This window comes from Stenella coeruleoalba (genome assembly GCF_951394435.1).
Source record: "Stenella coeruleoalba genome assembly, chromosome: 12".
Classification (NCBI taxonomy): Eukaryota; Metazoa; Chordata; class Mammalia; order Artiodactyla; family Delphinidae; genus Stenella; species Stenella coeruleoalba.
Window position 1 is genome coordinate 80808364 of NC_137158.1, and position 20526 is coordinate 80828889.

A 20526-nucleotide genomic window follows, 5' to 3' on the forward strand; every position below is an offset into this window, starting at 1 on the left:
CATATCCAAACCACTTATTTCACTCTTCTGTGTTCCCTCATGTCAAGCTCCAGGTTGTCATGAATACTGTTTGGTAGCATACTGGCTATAAAAGTTTTGCCTGGAAAAGAGTCTGGAAGAAAAGTTTTTAAAGGCCTGGAATTCGTAGGAGGAGCACAGGGAGGTGTCTTTCCACATCGTAAAAAGTTTTAGAGTTGAGTGTGCGAACCAAAATAGTAAGATGATGGGGGGCTTCCCTGGTGGCGCAGTGGTTGAGAATCTGCCTGCCAATGCAGGGGACACGGGTTCGAGTCCTGGTCTGGGAGGATACCACTTGCCACAGAGCAACTAGGCCCGTGAGCCACAACTACTGAGCCTGCGCGTCTGGAGCCTGTGCTCCGCAACAAGAGAGGCCACGATAGTGAGTGGCTCGCGCACCGCGATGAAGAGTGGCCCCCGCTTGCCACAACTAGAGAAAGCCCTCGCACAGAAACGAAGACCCAACACAGCCAAAAATAAATAAATAAATAACTAAATTCAAAATAGTAAGAGGATGGAAGAAACCCAATCTGAAAGGCAATTGAACTAGGACCCACTTCACGGAGTTTCAGCGAGCAAAATTTAAACCTTACTTGAAAAATAAATATGAAGATGCTCATTGTAGAGTTATTTATACCAGTGTAAAGAATTAGGAACACCTTAAATGTACAATAGTAGCAAAATGGATAAATGAGTTATTGTAATGCTTCTATGATGACTTTTATGAAGTCATTAAAACATTGATTTCAGAAATATATAATGACTTATGAAAATGATCTTGATACAATGTCAAATTAAAATATGCCAAATATAAAATTGTATGTCCCCTGTAATGTTAATATGTACGTACGCATAGCAAAATGACTGGAAAGGTATGTAAACATATCTGCAGTTCTGCAGTTGGATTGACCACACATTTTTAATTAAGTTTTCATTTTTTTCTTCATGTATTTCTGATATTCCAAATTCTCTATGATGAGCATATATTACTTTTATAATCAGAAAAAAAAGTAAATGTCATTACATAAACTCTAGTCGGTGTTCTTGCAACATTTACTAAGACTAGTTGCCTGACCTTGGCAAATCACGGATCTTCTGTTGGGGCTTCGTTTCCTCATCCGGGAACGAGACCCCAGTGGCCTTGCCTGACCACAGAAGCATTATGAGGAAAGGATGCGCTAACCTGAGAGCCTGTGAGAACAGCCGGCTGCTTATACGAGCACAACATGCAGCTTTGTGTTGGATATTGCGTCTCATTGCAAATCCGCTAGCACATAAGAAGTGAGAAACTGAACAAGGCTACAATGACACGTTTAGAATCAAAACCCATGAGAAACTAAAGCTGAAAAATGGCCGGCACTTGAATGCACACAGCAGGAAGACATTCGGGTGGGCCAGGTCCTCGGGGCCTTGGGTGTGTTAGCCGCCTGCTGTGAGGATGGTCCCTTATAGGAAAGGGCTTCGGAGTCCGTTCTGTCTTGCAGCTGCTCGTGAATTGATGTTTGCTCTGCTTCTCACAGCAACATGCCTGTGCGTACGAGAAGCGTGGCACAGATGGAAGGGGGGTGGGCGGGGGAGGCATGCCCTGGATGGATTGGGGGCGGCGGTGGCGGCAAGGAGAGAAAGTCCTGAAGGCTTCACTACCCGAGTTTTCATCGGTACCTGCTGAGCCAGGACGTGGCTGGGCTAAGGGTTTAGATTAGAATCCCCACAGAGGTTTTACAATTTGACATGCTATTTCTTTATTCTGTCTTCCTTTTTGATAATAAAACGTATTTGTACACACGTGAACACCTTCCCCTGGACATCCTGACTCACCAGTTGGGTTGCCCACAAGGCAGATGAATGTCTTAAAGTCTCAAATGTGAGGCCCACTATCCTACACTAGGGAAACTCTAGGGGGCACAGATGACCGAGCAGCTACCCTCGGTTTATAATCTAGGGGACATAAACCATACACATGCGCCTGGCACAGTGTAGGTGCTCTCTCACACAGCTCTCGGGCTGTTGAGTTGGACATAAAAGCATAAACGTAAATGCATAATGTAAATGCTTCAGGTATAGAGGTTCTTGGAATCTCTCTTAGCGCCTGAGGGTTGTGTGGGTTAAGTGAGAAAAACCTGGGTGCTTATAATTTACCAAACAAAATAGTCTCAGTTCCTCAGCTCAGAGGACTTTTCGCTGGGAAGGGATAGAAGGTTCAGTTTGAAGGGGTCCAAAAGAGGTGCGTGGGCCCTCAGATGACGCACCTGCAGACTGAATCATGCGGCGGAGCACACCAAAGAGCATGCGGATCCACCACTGATACTGAGACCTGAGGTCTGGGCAGCGAGGGAAGGAAGCGGGGTCCAGGCTGCCCTCACCCTGAGAGCTGTGAGAAGGGCCAGCACAGCTCCCAGGCCCGACGCCTAACTGCCCGGCCAGCAGCTCTTCCAGGGAGAGGCCCACCTTCGCCCACGCTGCGCTGGCCCCCACTTTTCTGTTAGGGGCCTGGGGGTGGGGGTCCAGCAGCAGCTGCTACTAAGGCTCTCCATGCAGTGTCTCTAGAGAGATGTGGGCGGGGGGCTCCCCTGAGAGGGTCCGTGGAAGCTGTTCTGCTCATACACAGCAGGAGAGGAGTCTCTGAGCTGCTGTCTGCCCCTGCGAGGTCTGCTGAGCCCCGGGTCAGTCACCTAAGCTGCTCGTTGAAATGCAGATGGACAGGGCTCATCCTGAACCCAAGGATCAGAGCATCTAGGAGATTACGGCCTGGGAGTCTGCTTCTAGCACATTCCCCAGGTGAGCCTTTTACACAGTAATACTGGAGATGCACTGCCTTTCATCGACGCACATGGAGCATCTTACACGTGTGAGGCTCAGACAGCCCTGGGGATTTGATGCCCCGTCAGAGGATGGAGGTCATATCAGCTAGGATGCCATCAAGTGAGAACCCCTTCCATTGTCTCCTGCCCCCTCCCACCTCCTCATACACACCACACCCCTCAAGTCAGGATAAAGACTGAGCTCCCCTCAGGAGCTCCTCTATTCCTGGCAGGTGGCTGCCCAGGAGGTGAAAGAGAATGAGGCAGGCAGGCAGACGCCTGGACCACTACATGGTCTCAGGACCCACTAGTTCTACAAAGACCACTGAGTGTCTCCCAGGTGTCAAAGTGCTGGGCCAGACCCTGGGATTGCTAGGAGAATAGCACAGAGTCCTTGCCCTGGCTACCAGCCTGGAGTCTAGAGGGGAAGGCAGAGAGCTGACCCAGGCCTGGATGGAGGAACCCCTGCCCCCCAAGGAACAACATGGCAGCATCTGGGAGTACTTCCTGGGCATACCCTCCCCCAGCTCAGCCTGGGCTGGGAAAGAACCGGCCTCATCCCTGACTCCAAACTGGAAGAGGAGCCAGGGCAGGTCTGGGTGACATGAGATCACCCATGAGTGGCGGGTTCTTGCATTGCCCTGCTCTGACCATGTGGGTGGGCGTGTCCCCGCCCCCCAGCAGAATTTCTTCTATGTAAAGGGAGATCATGTGCTCTTGCCTTATGTCCAGTTCCTGGTTCTTGAGAGACGCTTATAAGACGGACACCCAGTAAGGAATTGCCCAGGCCAGGCAGCTCTATTTATTAACACTGTACATGTCCAGAACGAATTTGGCCATTTCTTTCCATTGGATGCAAAAAAAGATGGGAGTGTGGGTTGGACCTGCCTTCAGCCAGCAGGGGCAGCCTGGCCGGCCTGTCCAGAACTGAGTGCTGAGGAGGAGCAGAGGCTCAGCCCGATGCTTCTGTGGCCCACATGCCAGGGAGGGCAGCAGATGGGGGGGTTGTCCACCACCGGTCACCCACTCTGTTTCAAAAACAAGCAGCTGAGGGCCTCTGAAAGCCCAGCTTTTCTAGAAGCCTGAATAAAAGTGAAACACAAGGTACTCTGGTTGGCTAAGGGGCTTCAGGCATCCAGTTACCCCTGAGGGGCCCTTCTGAGCAGCTCTGTCCAGCGGAGAAGTCGTTAGTGTGCAGGTCAGCTCAAGGCCACTGAACAGAAAAGCCCGCTGTGCTTCTCTCTGAGACTATCAGGGCCCTTGCAGGGAGGAAACTGGGCTGGAACCTCGAAGAATTTCTCAGTCATGTTTTTTTCTAATTGACAAAAGAATTGAGAAACTGCTACCCCGCTGACCAGATAATTTAAAAAATAAAAATCAAACATCACATTCTTGACAGTTAAAACTGTTCTTTTGCGGCGGTCTCAGCTGGCCTCTGCTGACTGTCGGCTGATGGGGGCTGGGCTTCCCTTGGATAATCAGAGGCAAAAGGCATAGAGTCAGATTCTAACTCACTCTTCATGCCAACCAAGCTTGGGACCTGAGCGAGTCACTTGATTTGCTAGAAGGGAGAAAAAAAACATAGCCACATTCAGAGGTATTGATATGTCTGTGGCTGGAGAGAGAACTTTAAGAATTGTCCTTTATATTATGCATATGTATTTTTCAAAATATATACAAGCTGGTGACCATTACGTGCTAATCTTTAAAACTGGATGCTCAATTTCCTTCTCATCCAATCCAATCCAACAGACGTTTAGTAAGCTGTTGACTTGCGCTGCAAGTCACGTTGTAAGCACTGGAGAGAACACACAGAAAAATGACAGTGTTTGTTTTCTTTTTGTCAAAATCTAGACTATGCTGCCATTGATCACAAGGTGCTTGCTCATAGCTAATTTGCCTGAATTCTGTTCCACTCTTACACGTTTTTATTTCACGGTATTTACAGTCCTTTATTAGGACTTTTGAGCACCAGTAAGGGCAAAATCACTACTGCCAATCTTAGGGGCAAGTGTAGCTCTTCTTGCCTGACTTGCCGTGGGCTTGGCCTTTTTTCAGACCTGGCTCTGGAGAATTCATAGGTATGGGCCTTTGAGGGCTGCTCTGGGCTCATCAAGGCCAAGCAGAAGCAAGATGCTGGCGCTCTGTGGGCGAGCTCTTCGTGCTGCTCCTACTAGTAAAGGGATCACATCATGTCCTCAAGGATGCAACCCAGAGTAAGAGTATTTGAATAATTTTATTCTAATTGCTGTAAGTGGAAAGGTGTTGAATTGAGGTTATTGGTTTCATGGTGGGCTAGATTCAGGTTAACAAGCATTTATTAAGTGCTTACCTACAGTGCGCCTTCAACCCATTTACCACCCGCTTGTGGGACTAAAGCAGAAATACAGAAAATGAGTTCATGGAGAACACAGGCAAGTTATTCAGTGTTATTCAAACACAGTCACATGCATGTTGAAAAGCACAAAGCAAAGTGGAATCAGAAAGTTGGGGGACAACTCTGAGCCCTACACCTCAAAACAGTTAGGAACCTCACTGGTCATCTCTCCAGCCCTCTCATACAGATCTGGGTAACCTAGGGAAGTTAAGCCACTTGGTGATGGCAGGGCGTGGACAATATAACTTGGTCTCCTGACTCCCAGGAAAAAGCACTTTTCCCCTTGCTTCCTCAGGGCGCAAATCTGGACAATTATTTTGGCAGATGAAAGAATGCAATGCCCAGTAGCATGAAAAGCACTTTTCCTAGAGATAAATGTTATGCTGAGATAATCTGTGCTAATTGAGCTAATTTTGTGACTTGGCCCCATATAGCACTCTGTGCTGCCAGAGGACCAGGGGGAGAATTGAAATTCTAAGAGCTGCAAGTGGCCCCTGAGGAGTCAAATAACCTCATTCTCATAGAGTTTCAGGAATGAAAAAAATCTAAAAAATGTCTTACAACCCGTCTTTAGGAGAGGTAGAAAGGACATCTTTTAAAAATTATTGATGAAACCTATGAATTCATAACTTTTTCAAAGCAGCAACATCCATAATTCCATCAACATCTCAGTTTATGAAACGTAGGGAGCCAAAGCCATCTCAACCCCTTTACAAATGTTTTATGCCTCTTTCCAAACTCTGTTTTAAAAGTAACATTTTTGTTCTTTACAAAGTAATATATGTTGATTGCAGAAACTTTGAAAAACATAAAAAGAAAAATAGATTTTTTTTTTTTTTTTTTTTTGGTGGCTGCGTTGGGTCTTCGTTGCTGTGCGCGGGCTTTCTCTAGTTGTGGCGAGCAGGGGCTACTCTTCGTTGCGGTGCGCGGGCTTCTCATGGCGGTGGCTTCTCTTGTTGCAGAGCACGGGCTCTAGGCGCGCGGGCTTCAATAGTTGTGGCTCGTGGGCTCAATAGTTGTGGCTTGCGGGCTCTACAGCGCAGGCTCAGTAGTTGTGGCACACAGGCTTAGTTGCTCTGCGGCATGTGGGATCTTCCTGGACCAGGGCTCGAATCCGTGTCACCTGCATTGGCAGGCGGATTCTTAACCACTGCGACACCAGGGAAGTCTGAAAAATAGATTTTAATTTATTGAATGTATTTCATTAATCCTACCAATCAGGTATATCCATGGCTAAGATTTGATGATCCTTCTAGTATTGTTTCTCTGCGTATTATAGTTTTACACAAACGTGGGCTCACATTGTGCATTACTGTTTTGAAACAGATTTTTTTCTCCCTCTTAAAATGGTACAAACCATTTGACCCCATCTATAACAGGTGTATGGTAGTCCGTTATATGATCCTTTGTCATAATTCTTTTAACCAATGCCCTCTATTGACATTTAAGTTGTTCTCAGTTTTTAATAATAAAAAACAGTGTTGCAATCAACATGCATGAAAATTTCCTTAGGTCAAATGCCTAAGAGTGCTGGGTCAAAGGATATGTATGCTGTTAAGGTTTTGAGATATATAGCCAAACTGTTCCTCAAAAGGTGGTATTAATTTATATTCTCACCAAAAGTACATGAGATGCCTATTCTCCCTACTCTCACCAATGCTAAATGTTATCATTTAAAACTAACCTTTGACTTCATTTGTTTGAAACTGGGGGGAGCAAATCACAAACTTCTTAAATATATTTACTGACATATTTCCTTCTATGTGCGTGTTGCCTGTTCATCTTTTTTGCCTATTTTCTTATTGCAGTATGTCTTTTTCCTAATCACTTGTAAGAGCTCTTTAAAGATATTACCCTTTGTTATATATGACACAAATATGTTTCTACTTTATTGTTTGCATTTTATGGAATTTTTTGACATACAGGTTTAAAAATTTTACCTATTCAGAACTATCCATCTTTTCTTTATGTATGCTGCCTTGTCATATATTTAGAAAAGGATTCCTCAACCCCCAAATCTTAAGTTTATGTATATTTTTCTAGTTCTTGTACCTTTTTATTTTTTACATTTAAATCTTTGGTATAAGATTTGAGGTATGGCTCCAACTTTAGATTTTTTCCCCCTAAAAGATTAACTGTTTATCCTAATTCCATTTATTGGATAATCCAAGCTTCCCCTACTGATTTGAAATTCCATATTTATCAAATACGGAATCATAGAATTTGCATTTATTTGGAATTGTTCTATTTTGTTTCAATGTTTCATTTTTCCCCCCCAGGACAATTATTTCCCCTCATTATTTTACTTTTGCAAATATTGTCACCTGTGTATTCTTCCAGATGAAGCATAGAATCATTTTTTTCCACGTTGTCAAAATTTCCCCAAATCATATTGGGACTTTGATTAGCAGTGTAATAGATACATAAAGTCATCTAGGAAGAACTGATGTGTTTAAAATACAGGATCTTCCGCTCTAGGATAGAGAATATCTCTCCATGTTTTTCAAAATCCCCTTAAATTCTCTATATTGTTTTATAGTTGTCTTCATATGAGACCTACCTACCTTTTTTTTTGTTAATTCCTAGAATTTTGTGATTATTTTTTCTGTTGTAAATGGGATTTTACCCCCTTATAGTTTCCAAATGGTTACTGCCAATATATATTTTAAAACTTCTGAAATTTATAGACAGATAGATAGATTTATAATAGCCAACTTACTCAAGATTCTCATTCATTTTAACCAGTCTATGTTGACTAAAGAGAGAAAAGTATAGGATCATAATAGATGGGCATTTTTTTTCATTATAGTGTAGTTATAAATAGTATCCACTTGTTCTACACTGGCACCCTTAATTTTCTTTTCCTCAGTGCTAAAGATAAAATCTTACAACATCTTACACAGAATGAGCTATAAGCCAGTCCTTGCATTCAGGGCCTGGCTACTGCCCTCGTATTAATGCCACTCAAATTTCAATAAAAGCCCATCAGATTTTCCTGGTGATGAAGGTGAAGCACCGCCCTGCCCTCGCATGATTTCTAGTGCCCAGTTTTTACCTTTGTTCTCGTCTCCTTGTCTTACAATGTTGCAAACACTGACAACCCAAATTGATCTCTATCCTTGTACAATACGTAGTAGCTTCTGACACTGCAGGAACTGTGCCCCGTGGAACAGAAACACACACAAATGTTTCTCGCTCTGGCCTTCAGTAGAAGAATTGATTTTCATTTATGCAGCACAGCAGTTTTTTGTGTGTGTGTTCAGAGAACTCGGACCAAATTTGAGGGAAATTAAAACTTTGCAAGGACAAAGCCACCTTTATTTTGTTTATGTTTAAGGACAAGGCTTTGGCATTCATGTGGAAAAAAAACATCGTGGCAAAAAATAAGGTAGCCATTAATTTTCATTTTTCTTTGAGCATGTTTCGGATTAACTCAGTTAAACTAAAAAGGTCATAGCTACTAAGCACTCTCTTTTTCTTCTGCCTTTAATTGCATTAATGAATTATATATATATATATGCAGATAGATAGATGATAGATAGATAGATAGATAGATTTTGCCCTATAGGATCTGGACAGGCCTCCCAAAAAGAAATTTTGATAATTATCAACATCATAGCATTTGACAGTTCAAGGTGTTTCCATGAACTACAATGCCCTTGAACTACAGGTAAATTATCATATTTTAAATGTGGAGAAACTGAGGCCTATTTTCTCCACTGGATCAAAAAAACATCACTCTCTTCATCAGTGCCGTTCGATGTTCCTTTTTTCTGGAATGTAGGCTTGCAGAATTATTTTATTTATTTTTGTTTGTTTTGTCTGCACCACATGGCACGTGGGATCTTAATTTCCTGACCAGGGATCAAACCTGTGTCCCCTGCGTTGGAAGCATGGAGTCTTAACCACTGGACCACCAGGGAAGTCCCCAGAATTATTTTGAAGAATATTGGATTTCTAGTCATGGAATTATTTTTGCAACAGTATGAAGGTTGATGTTTACCACTCCGTAGTCACAGTTAAAATTCATCCTCGTAGCCATCTCCTTAACTGTAGGAGAACACACAAAGGAGGATGAAATCTCCCCTTTAATGAAACTTAATTTAATTGTCCTTTCTTACCTGAACTTGGCTTCCACTCCAGACCGTAGCTATTGTCTGTCATGGTATTTTTCTCTCTGTGCCACCTGGAACCACAGCACAAATAGGTTGAGAATCACTGCCCTAGGTGATCTTGATCATCAGCCAAGTTTAAGATCTATTATTAAAAATGATTTGTTTTGGGCTTCCCTGGTGGCGCAGTGGTTGAGAGTCCGCCTGCTGATGCAGGGGACGCCGGTCCGTGCCCCGGTCCGGGAGGATCCCACGTGCCGCGGAGCGGCTGGGCCCGTGAGCCATGGCCGCTGAGCCTGCGCGTCCGGAGCCTGTGCTCCGCAACGGGAGAGGCCACAACAGTGAGAGGGCTGCGTACCGCAAAAAAAAAAAAAAAAAGATCCTTATTTTTAAGGAGCTGGCTCATGCACTGGTGGGGGTGGCAAGTTTGAAATTTGTTGGGTAAGCTGGAAAGTCAGGCAAGAGTTGATGTTGCAGTCTTGAGTCCCAGTTACTCAGGGCAGCAGACTGGACACCCAGGCGGGGTTTCTTAGATTGCAGTCTGGAGGAGAATTTCTTCTACTTCGGGGAACCTCAGTCTTTGTTTTAAGGCGTGCAACAGATTGGCTGAGGCCCTCCCATGTTAAGGAGGGTCATCTGCTTTACTCAAAGTCTGCTGATTTCAATGCTAATCTCACCTAAACATACCTTCGAAGCGACAGCTAGACTGGTGTTTGACTAACATCTGGGCACAGAGCTTAGCCAAGTTGACATGAAACTAATGATCAAGCTTCCTTTTGCACTTAGACTGAAGGCCAACCTCCCAAACCTGACTCCAGGGCTCTGAGCGCTCTAGCCCCTGCCCTCCTCCTCCCTGCCTGTCTCCCGTTCACTCTGTATCCTGGTCACACTGGCCTCCCGTCGGTCCTGGATGTGCCAGCTGCCTGCCGTCCCGAGAGCAGTACACAAGTTGCTCCCTCTGCCTGAGATGCCCTGCTTCCCACTCCTGGCGTGCGTGCACACTCACACACACACAAGCAGGAGCTCCCACGCACGTTGCCTAGGGAAGCCCTACTCAGTCGTCCTTCAGATTCAGAAGAGGCAGCCTCCCCTGCTCTCTGACTCGCAACAACACTGTGCGTCATGATGACGTAGTTGTACTATTATTTCACTCGTGTCTGTCTCCGCCACTAGACTGTAAATCGTTGAAGGCAGGGGCCAGGTCTCCTCGAAGGTCTGTGTTGCCCACCAGGGTGCCTCCAACTCTCATAGGTGTTGAGAGAGTGAACGAACGATTTGGAATAGTACCTGGGCCTTGAATGTGGTCTGTCGTCCAGTCCTCGTAGGACTCGTCCCAGCAACGTACGGCCTGCCTTCGCCTGTGGCTCCCCCCACGTCAGCTTCCCTTGCTGTGGCCTTGCAGATGCTCTCTGCTCCACCTTGGGATGAGCTCCCCTAAGCAGAGGAGACCCCCTGTCTACCCACCTCGTGGCTCAGGCTTGAAACTCTGCCTGCCTGAGCCTCACCTGAGGCGTCAGCTTCAGTCCTTGAAGATAAGCACTGAAGACAAAGTGACTGGGCAAAGCTTTTAACTGGAGGGGACTGTCCCCCCCTCCATGAGCCCTCATCTGCATTTTTGTATGTAAGCATTTGTGGAGGCAAAGCTACTGCCACCCAATATATTCGTGAGAAAATACTCACATTTTTACTGTCTTGAGTGGAAATAACCCTTATCTGTAGACCAGAATTTGCTGTACCTTTTCCCGCAAACACTTAAAATAATAGAAGTTGACTTGTCTGATATTTAGTCATTGTTAATATTTTCCTATAAACTTGGAAGTTTACGAACTGTAAGCTAAGAGATTGTCTTAAATGGCTCTAAAAATAACCATCTTCCTTTGCGATAGATCAACCGTTCCAAGGTTGGGTAGTTTGTGTCCCAGATGCCTCAGAGCATCAGTGAAATGAACCTTATGAAAATTTCAGATTCGTTGGATCCAACAGCTGTCCTCCAGCACATGCAATCCATATAGTCATGAAGGCTTGGGTATAAAGCAAATCACACTTGCCCTGTGACTTCTATCCTAATGCAGAGGTGCTTTATCTTCATTCCGGCTAAATGCCTATTAGTAGAGTTTCCTCCCGTTCTGGCAGGTGTGCCGTCAGCTGGTGAATGGTCTGTGAAACACCAGTGCACCAGGGAATGACACTGTTCTGCATCCTTCTGATAAAGGAAAAGAATCTTAATCTACATCTCTTGTAAATTGGGATTTTTTTTTTCCCTTTGCCTTTGAAAAAAGCAGACTTCCATTACCTTATAGGGTGAATTTCAGCAGTTGTTAAAGTTCATCAATTTTGTCCCTGAATTTGGGGCAGGATTAAATCAGGGGCGGACAAATGAGTCTCTCAGAATGTTAGCACTCTGTGATTCCTCCCAAGAAAAGGTGACTTGTGTGTTGGAGAGGGGCTCTGGAATGTGCATACGTTAACGAACAACTTACCTGAGACTCTGACAAGCCCAGGATCTCTCTTTGAGTGAAAAACTTAGCGAGCGGGCAGTTTTGTGTCCCTGAACTTGCACGGAACAGCTGCCCTTCCCCTCTCCCCAGCTCTCCTAATTCTTTGCCCGTAGGCTGACTGTGAGGTTAATATTGGACGGAGATTCTGTGACTGTTTCTGCCCCTGTGCTAACAACTCCAGCAATTTGGAGGCGGCGAGGTGGAGAGACTTTGTGAAGAAGAAGGTCACTTCAACCTTTTAAGTTTTCTTTCAAAACGTTAGTGTATAAAAGTGTCCTTGAAAAATACTGACTCATGTAGGCTTGCAGAGCTGTTAAGAGGTTTTCCTCCCCCACTTCTAGTGCTCTTCATCCATTAGCTGTTGCAGACTCTCATTATCCTTTTTCAGCAGCTGTATTTGAAACCACAAAGGGCAGCCCTAAGAAGCAGAGACACCATTGTTGCCAACAACAGAAGCCAAAACCCAAACCACAGAGTAATTGAGCATTAGGATGGGAACACCACCTTCTGGGCCCCGGGACGCAGGCCACGGGCGCTTGTCACCCTCGGGGATGAGAAGCCTTTCACGACCCGCCATTGGTGCCAGTCTGAATGTCGAAGAGGCATTTCTTTTGTCCTCAGGTGTGGGTGTGAAGCCTTGGGTTTCAAGGCTCCATTGTTCCCATCTGCCCTGGATGCGGGCATTCCAGAAAGCCTTTGGTCTGGGGCGACTGTTGAACGTATTTTATGAAAGAAACGACAATTTGGGGGTACCTTGAGGTAGGCAGCTACCCATACTGCCTGGCCCTCCCAGGTGGCACTGACTAGCTTTGCGAGATGGGTCTTTGGACCAGCAAAGGCTGTAAAGAGGACACGTAAAGAGGAGCTTCAGAAGGACCTTGCGAGAGGTGTTCCTGGGGAAGGGCGAGTCACCGGGCTGTGCGACTCTGACCGGTGGGCGTGGAGAAGCAGGGACACCGGTCCTGCGCTTCCCAGCATCATTCCTCCCTACCTGCCAGAACTGGCCTCCGGTGGGCGTGGAGAAGCAGGGGCACCGGTCCTGCGCTTCCCAGCATCATTCCTCCCTACCTGCTAGAACTGGCCTCCGGTGGGCGTGGAGAAGCAGGGACACCGGTCCTGCGCCTCCCAGCATCATTCCTCCCTACCTGCTAGAACTGGCCTCCGGTGGGCGTGGAGAAGCAGGGACACCGGTCTTGCACTTCCCAGCATCATTCCTCCCTACCTGCTAGAACTGGCCTCCGGTGGGCGTGGAGAAGCAGGGGCACCGGTCCTGCGCTTCCCAGCATCATTCCTCCCTACCTGCCAGAACTGGCTTCCATTCAGCAAGCAGTTCCTGGGGACCTACTGTGTGTAGGCCCTCTGCAGGACAGGGGAAACATGAAAGCACTAGGGCGTGGTCCCTGCCCTGGCGCCGCGGCGTTTGGGGGAAGACACGGAGATAAATCCTCGTGGGCACCACGCCGGCAGAGGACCCAGGTTGTCCCTTGGGCCTGTGAACCCCACCAGCAGAGGACAAGTCTGTTTAGTTCCTGTTACATCCGCAGCTGCCAGCACAGGGCTGGCACCTACGAGCCCAGCACAGATCTATTGACTAGACACATGCACGAGCTAGGTGCAGCGAGAGCCCAAGAGAGGAAGGAAGTGACACAGCTTTCAAGGCATTTCCATAGGAGAAGCTTGAACCGGACCTTCTAGGTTGAGTATCTGGAGGGCAGGGAGGCCCGGGCGGAGAAGAGATGCCTGGAAGCGTGAACAGCGATGCCTGCTCCGGGGCCGCAAGGAGGCCACTGCCTCGGGCTCAGGCCGGGTAAGATTGCGGGCACACGGACGACCTGGGGCACCGCACCAGAGGCCAGGGTTTCTCCTTCGCCAGACTTGCACTTAGGAAGCAGGCTCTGAAGGCCAGGAGGAGAGCAGACCAGGTGTGTCAGGGGACCCAGGGCTCATCAAACAGCCCGGCAGGACCCCTTGCTGACCACTCCCCACGCGACATCTCTGTTCATTTCTGGGTCCTCCACCGCCTCCGGTGCAGTATTTTGCATAAAGTAAATAATGCATAAATACCGGTTGATTTTTTTTTTCCCTTAGTTCTGTGGTCCTTCAGTCCCTTCAGGGCCTAGGTGGGCCCTGATTCCAGGTCCTCTGATTCTTCCATTCTTTTACATAAAGAGCTCTCCAAATATTCAGTCAAAAAGTTTTTGGTTTGGGTTTAATTCTTAAGCTTCAGGGTACCATGTCTGTTGAATTCCAGCTTCAGCTCAAATTTTTATCAATGATTTCATCTTTCAAAAATGTACTTTAGAACTATAAGATCACTAGAGTTGGTCTTAAGGAGTGTGGGTAAATACTTTTTAAAGTCATTGTTACTCAGAACTAGGCTTTTTTTAGGAGTCGCTCTAGTGGATAAGTTTGTCATTCCTGCTTCTTAAAATATTTTTCTTGACAAGTCATTTTTTAAACTCTTCTGGTTAAAGTAACACAACTATTATTGATTGGGTTATTGTTCTTTTTAAACCTCTATCTGACTTTCTAGTTTTCCTACGCGTGTTTTCAAGAGCTAAATAGATGCAGTGGGTTTCACAGCTGACATAAGGCTAGCGAGGCACCGAGTCATAGTTAATTTAGGCCTCAGCGGCATCCAGTTGGCACTGGAAGAGCTGCGACCTTATCTTTGATGTGTTCAAAGCCAGTTATTTTTACCCTGATGCTTCAGGAAGTGCGCAGCCACTCCGTCTCTTTGTTTTCTTATCACAGAATCAGTTGAGATGCTGCCCTCTTTCCAGTGTATGTGCTTTGGGAGCTGGCCCCTCTCCAGATGCCTGCTGAACTTAGCCCTGTTTAATAGGGCAGCCACTTGGGGTGCCAGGCAGGTGGGGGACATGCCAAGAGAGGGTGTCCTGCTTGGCCAGAGTCCTTGGGATGGTGCCACAGCTGTTTAATTACTCAGGTGGAATGACTGTCCTCAGCGGAGATGCAGAGCAGAAGGGCTGCTCGTTACTCTCCGTGTCCCCGCTCCGTACTGCCTTCTCTCCCTCAGGTGTTCCTGAACTCTGACCTCTCCTTCTACAACCTCCTTGTGGAACTTTAATTTTCCATGAAGAGTAGATGGCTTGGAACCACTCAAAATGTTTGCCCTACCGATGGGGTTGGTATCTTCACACATATCAAAGCCTTAGGCTAAGGGACTGTGGGCAGATTTCAGGCCTCAGAGAGCCTCTTAAAGAACATTGGGGGGCTTCCCTGGTGGCGCAGTGGTTGAGAGTCCGCCTGCCGATGCAGGAGACGCGGGTTCGTGCCCCGGTCCGGGAGGATCCCACGTGCCGCGGAGCGGCTGGGCCCATGAGCCATGGCCGCTGAGCCTGCGCGTCCGGAGCCTGTGCTCCGCAACGGGAGAGGCCACAACAGTGAGAGGCCCGCATACCGCAAAAAAAAAGAACATTGGGGTAAAGGGGGCACTCCCTGAAATCATGGCTTGTGAGCTGTGAATTCTGTGAGTGAGCGCAGTCCTGGGGGGACAGAGGCTGCAGCTCTGCAGATTCCATCGGCTGTCCCTGATCACCAGGTTCTCCACGTGGAAATGCTTGGGTGGCTGGCTGTGATTTGTGAAGCGGCCCCTTCCTGTGTGCAGAGTTTCTCCAGGTTTCTGTGTTCTCTAAGTTTAGCTCTCTGTCATACCTGTGGGTGTGTCTGGGTACACAACAACGAGGAACGTGAGAGGAAGAGGTGCGTGTGACGTGTGATGGGCAGCGTTTACAGGCGTCCGGGAGCAGCGTTCTCAAACCTTAAGGTGCACGACGCCCCCTGGAGTGGAGGGGGCTGGTGGTCTCTGTAGATGCAGATTCCGATTCGGGAGCTCTGGGGCGGGACTGAGAGAGAACGTGCTTCTCTGACAAGCTCTCAGATGCTGCATGGACCGCAGGGACAAGGCCCTGATTCCCATACCTGGGGAGCTTTTAAAACCTCTGATGCCGGGCTGCACCCCACCAATGAAATCAGAATATCTGCGAGCAGGACAGTAGCATCCGTAGTTTTGAAAGCTCTCCATGTAATCTCGCCCAGGTTGAGTTCGTGGCTGGGAGGGGGTGGGGAGAGCTGAGTGGAGGCTGGGACTCATTCCTGTCACTTTGGAAATTTACCGAAAGTATGTTGCAGCTGTTGCCATCTGACAGTGTATGAATTAAAACGAATTCAATGTTACCAGCGCTGTTTTAAAAGAACACCATGAAGTTTCCCAAGAGTTCCTCCAGCCGCCAGGCTCTGCTGCACCTGTGTTTATCAGCCGCAGAGTCCCAGCTGAAGCCCTCACAGATATTCTTGCTGTTCCCCATTTACCCGTGGCCTTCTGTTCCTGTGGCGCAGCTTGTGACCTCGATTCTTTGTGGCTGTGAGGGGTCTAGATGAGAAGAAATGTTTTATCTTCCTGTAGAGCAAGGGTCCTCAACCCTGCAGCACATTAGAATCACCCTGGGCGATTCTGATTTATCGGGTCTGGGGCAGGGTCCCTGCACTAGGGGAGTTTGAAAAGCTCCCTGGGTGATTCTAATGTGAACTCAGAGATGAGAGCCAGGTTATAAGATAAAATGAAACTTGAACAAAAAAAAGTACATATTTGTATTTTCTTCAACATTTAAAAAAACTGGTTCTAAAAATTAAAAATGCTGTTCAGACAATAAAATATAGGAATTGTTTTTTTAAATATACATGGAATGATTTATTTAAATATATATTTAAATCTGTATACCCCACCCCCCAACCCAATATCTGGTATTTTTGAGGAGGCCAAGGTGCAAAGTGGGGAGATTCTTGAGCCGGCGTCGGAGAAGCGAAATGTTCCTGATGTAAATATCACGCACTGTATTAATTAGGACAGAGCTAGCTGGCGTAGGATCCCCGTGCATGTGTGCACAGTCATTCAGGGGGCCACAGTGTATGTCTCCAGGGTGGCCTGCGGAAGCGGGGAGACAGTGGGTGGGGTTCAGGGGAGGCTCCCACCGGCTGGGCGGGGCCACGTGTACTTGCACCCCATTGGGCAGAACTCAGTCACGTGGCCACTGCAGCGTGTGTGGAATTGTCAGCGCAGCCCCAAGCCCTCGAGGAGCACGAAGGTTGCGGGACGGCCAGCCTTCGGTGTCCTACCGCATTTGTGTGTCTAGGGGTCAGGTGCCTCCCAGCAAGGCGCTGGCTGTGGGCCCTGCACTTGGAAATGCAGATTCCAGGCCTACTAGGTGCGGGAGCCTGCAGAGCTTAAGTGCTATGTTAAGCCCCTGTGCTCTTGTCTTCTTTTCTCCACAGATATCGCAAACGGCACCAGTTCAGGGGGGTACCGCCCACCTCCCAGAACCAAGGAAGTCATCATCAATGGCCAGACTGTGAAACTTAAATATTGTTTCACCTGCAAGATTTTCCGGCCCCCTCGTGCCTCTCATTGTAGCCTTTGCGATAACTGCGTAGGTGAGTAGAACCAGAAATTGCCTCTGTCCCACCTCTAATGTTTGTGCTAAAACGTCTGTAGCTGATGGAGTAGAGATTTCCTGTGAATAGACCTGTGCTAAAGAGAGTCAGCATGTGTGTCTCTTTAATCCTTCAGAACTAAACAGCTCGATAATAGTTAATATTTCAACCGTATTGCCTCCTGCCCCTGATCCCGTTCACCAAGGCTAGCGTTGCCAAATCTGTTTTCTTTTTACATCCTGCAACACCACGAGGACAGCAGAACGTCCTAGGCCTTCTCCTCCCGGGTACACAAGACCAGAGGGGGCGTTCTTTGTGCCTTGGAGCTGCCGGTCGGCAGACACTTGAAATAAAACCATTTCACCCCTAGATCCTCCATTGCCCAAGGAGCTGGCTGCAGGCATAGCCAGACTCTCCCAGCTCCTCAGAGGAGCATTGTGCTTGGGTAGCCGGAGGCATCTGAAGCCCAAGGAGAGGAAAAGGGGAGAGGCCAAGAGACTTCTGGGCCTACAGTTAGGATCGTAACAGGCTAGGAAACAGGCAAAGGGAACAGCGTGGAGCACAGAGGGCCTCAAATGTAAGACTTGGCCCTACTGTTAGGCTGCCACCACCCCAGCGCAGGATTTTTACAGCTGACGTGGGTGCCAACCCCTTGGAATTACTTGGGCAGCACTTCCTGTCACTTCAGACTGAGCGCTACTACCCACACCCGCAGACCATCTTCCCCCCTGGGATGGAGCTTCTCAGAGATGAGTTTGGCAAGGAGCTGGTGGAAGCCCCAAGTGACAGGAAGGGTGGTGAGAAGTGGACTGAGGCTTTGCCACACGGGGGGAGACCCCCAGTTCTTCAGTCCCATAGCCTGCCTCTAAAAGGAATAACCAGGGATTTTCCTGGGCGAATAGACGTGGAAATCCTGTTAACCTCACACCTGAAAGGATAGAACACCTCAGAACAAACCTTGTTTCCCTTAGTAACACATTATCAATTTCCAACCCTTTTCGAGCCTATTAGAATTTGTAGTCTCAATTCTTCTTCAGAAAAAAAAAAGTTATATAATGTTTCCTGCTGTGCAAAGCCATTTTCCTTTTATTTGTCTGAAATTTACTTTATCCTCACTTTAATAATCTACAGTTTGGTAGAAAGCCCATGTTTTCCCTCTCAGGCCTTTTTTTTGGTTTTATTCACTTGGAAAAATTACTTTTAGCCTTTGCCTCCGTAGCAAAACAGCATGGAATTTTGTTGTCTTTCCCAAGTAGTAAGAACCGGTTAAGAACCTGGAATCTGGTACCCAGTGGCCTGGGTACGAATACTAGCTTCATGACTTAGACAAGCAACCTCAACTCTCTATGCCTTGGTTTTCTCATCTCTACAATGGTGTCAATAGGAGTGCCTACCTCATGGGATGGTTAACAGAGTAAATGAGTTAACACATGCAGAGCACTTAGACCAGTGCCTGGCTTTGGGCAAATGCTCTGTGATTGTTAGCTGCTCTTCTGTTATTACTACTGCTCCCTTGACATTTTTGATTGGCTTTCTCTGGCCCATTTCTTGATCTACTGTATCCCTTTACAGGTATGGTGACCAAACCTATACCTGGTCCTCTATGTGAGGACACACACCAGGGTTTCTACAAGGACACATGACAGCCTTTGTGTGATACCCTTCCTGATGACTTCAGCCCCAGTGGCCATCCCATGCCCTTCTCGAGCATACTTTTAAGCCAGAGCAGCACCGTGGCCTAAATGTCTTCAGGGGAATAATCTGTAGGGATTCAGAGGACCCTTTCTTGGGTTGTAATTTTGATATTATATGATGAAATATTATATGATGGAATATATATATATATTTCGTTCACATAAAATCTTTTGCATGTCTTCTCCTGGAGGTCTAATGACTTGTTCCAGTTGGCATTTATAGGAAGGGAGTTGTTTCCTACAAACCTGAAGAGTTTACGGGGCATCTCCTTCTCTTTATCATTTATAAAAATGTTTACCCATTACTAGATACCTGACTGTCAGTTGGTCTCAATCTTCTGTCTTCTGTCTCTAGGCTAGATTCCTAATCATGATAAAACATTCCTCTCTATCTCACAGTATTTTAAAATTCTCTTCGGATCATACTGTAAAACACTTTCTGAAAGTTCATCTAATTCCCTCATGTGTCCCCTCCATCACCCATAGGTAAACATAGGTTCACATGTTCCTTAGATGAATTAGATGTAAAATCATCTTACCAGAATTATATATGGAGTTAATGGTGTACTTCTCCTATAGTATAACTGTATAAGATAGTACCCTTTCTTATAGAAACTACCAGCTGAGAAAATAAGAGCCATCAGTCTGTAATACCCAGGAGCCCTTCTGATAGGTCCTGAGCAACCTTTCTGACAAATCCAAGTCACATGCTAATCCAGAACTCCACAAGCAAGCATGGGGAGATGCAGAACAGCAAAGGGAAAGGAGAGGAAGTGGGGAGGTTGGGGTGGGCTCAGAGGAGGAGACTGGATGAAGAGCTCATTGACAACAGCTGCCTCCAAGCATCATTTGACGGCCCTAGCGCTGGAGGTTGGCAAACACTGATCAGGGCCCCACTGTGTGGAGGACAGGTGAGATAAATAGCATACAGTTGATGTAAAATGAAGCTACTCACTGCACTCGGGGAACAACGACACAACGACTCAAACCTACATGGTTTTGGTTTTCCAGTTCATTAGACTACATTTGGGCCTTTGGTGTGACCCATTAACTGACCAACGGATTGGACCTTGTGCATTTGGGAAAAGAGAGTGGAAAGCAAATGTCTCCAACTGAGAAGTATAATTGCAGAGTTTGCCACTATTTTATTTTTAGATAGAAAGCTTTTATTGAAAGAATTCTACTTTTTGCAGCCACGGGAAAAAAAGAATACAGTGATGTGCTGAAAGCCAGGGTCTACACATGTGGCTTCCCTTCCCTTGTAATGAATGGGTTTGGCTTGGTCCTTCCTGGGCACACAAATAAGTGTCACTTTGCACTGGGAGGGGGGAGAGGAGAATGCAGCTTCCCAGGCAGTTCAGAAGCATATTTTTCTTTGTTAAATAAGTTTGAAATGAGAGCAGAATGGTAGGGGCTGCGTAATTGGAGTTGAGGACTAAGGGAAAAGCTTTCTTGGGGAGCAAACTCTGTTACTAACATAGAACAGGTTAGCAAAGCCAGGCGGTTGGGACATGGCTATAGGGACAGACAGACCCAGAACTGAATCCTGGTACTGTCCTTGGATAATGTTGGAAC

General features: G+C 46.9%; 1 protein-coding gene across 2 annotated transcripts in view; it reads left to right on the forward strand.

Annotated features, from left to right (window-relative positions):
* Window positions 1–20526, forward strand: part of ZDHHC14 (zDHHC palmitoyltransferase 14) — a 282376-nt gene that overhangs the window by 189254 nt on the left and 72596 nt on the right. For both annotated transcript variants that reach the window (XM_079939445.1, XM_079939444.1), the window contains exon 3: window positions 17099–17257. In XM_079939445.1, coding sequence (XP_079795571.1) covers window positions 17099–17257 — 159 coding nt within the window. The remainder of the gene's footprint in view (window positions 1–17098; window positions 17258–20526) is intronic.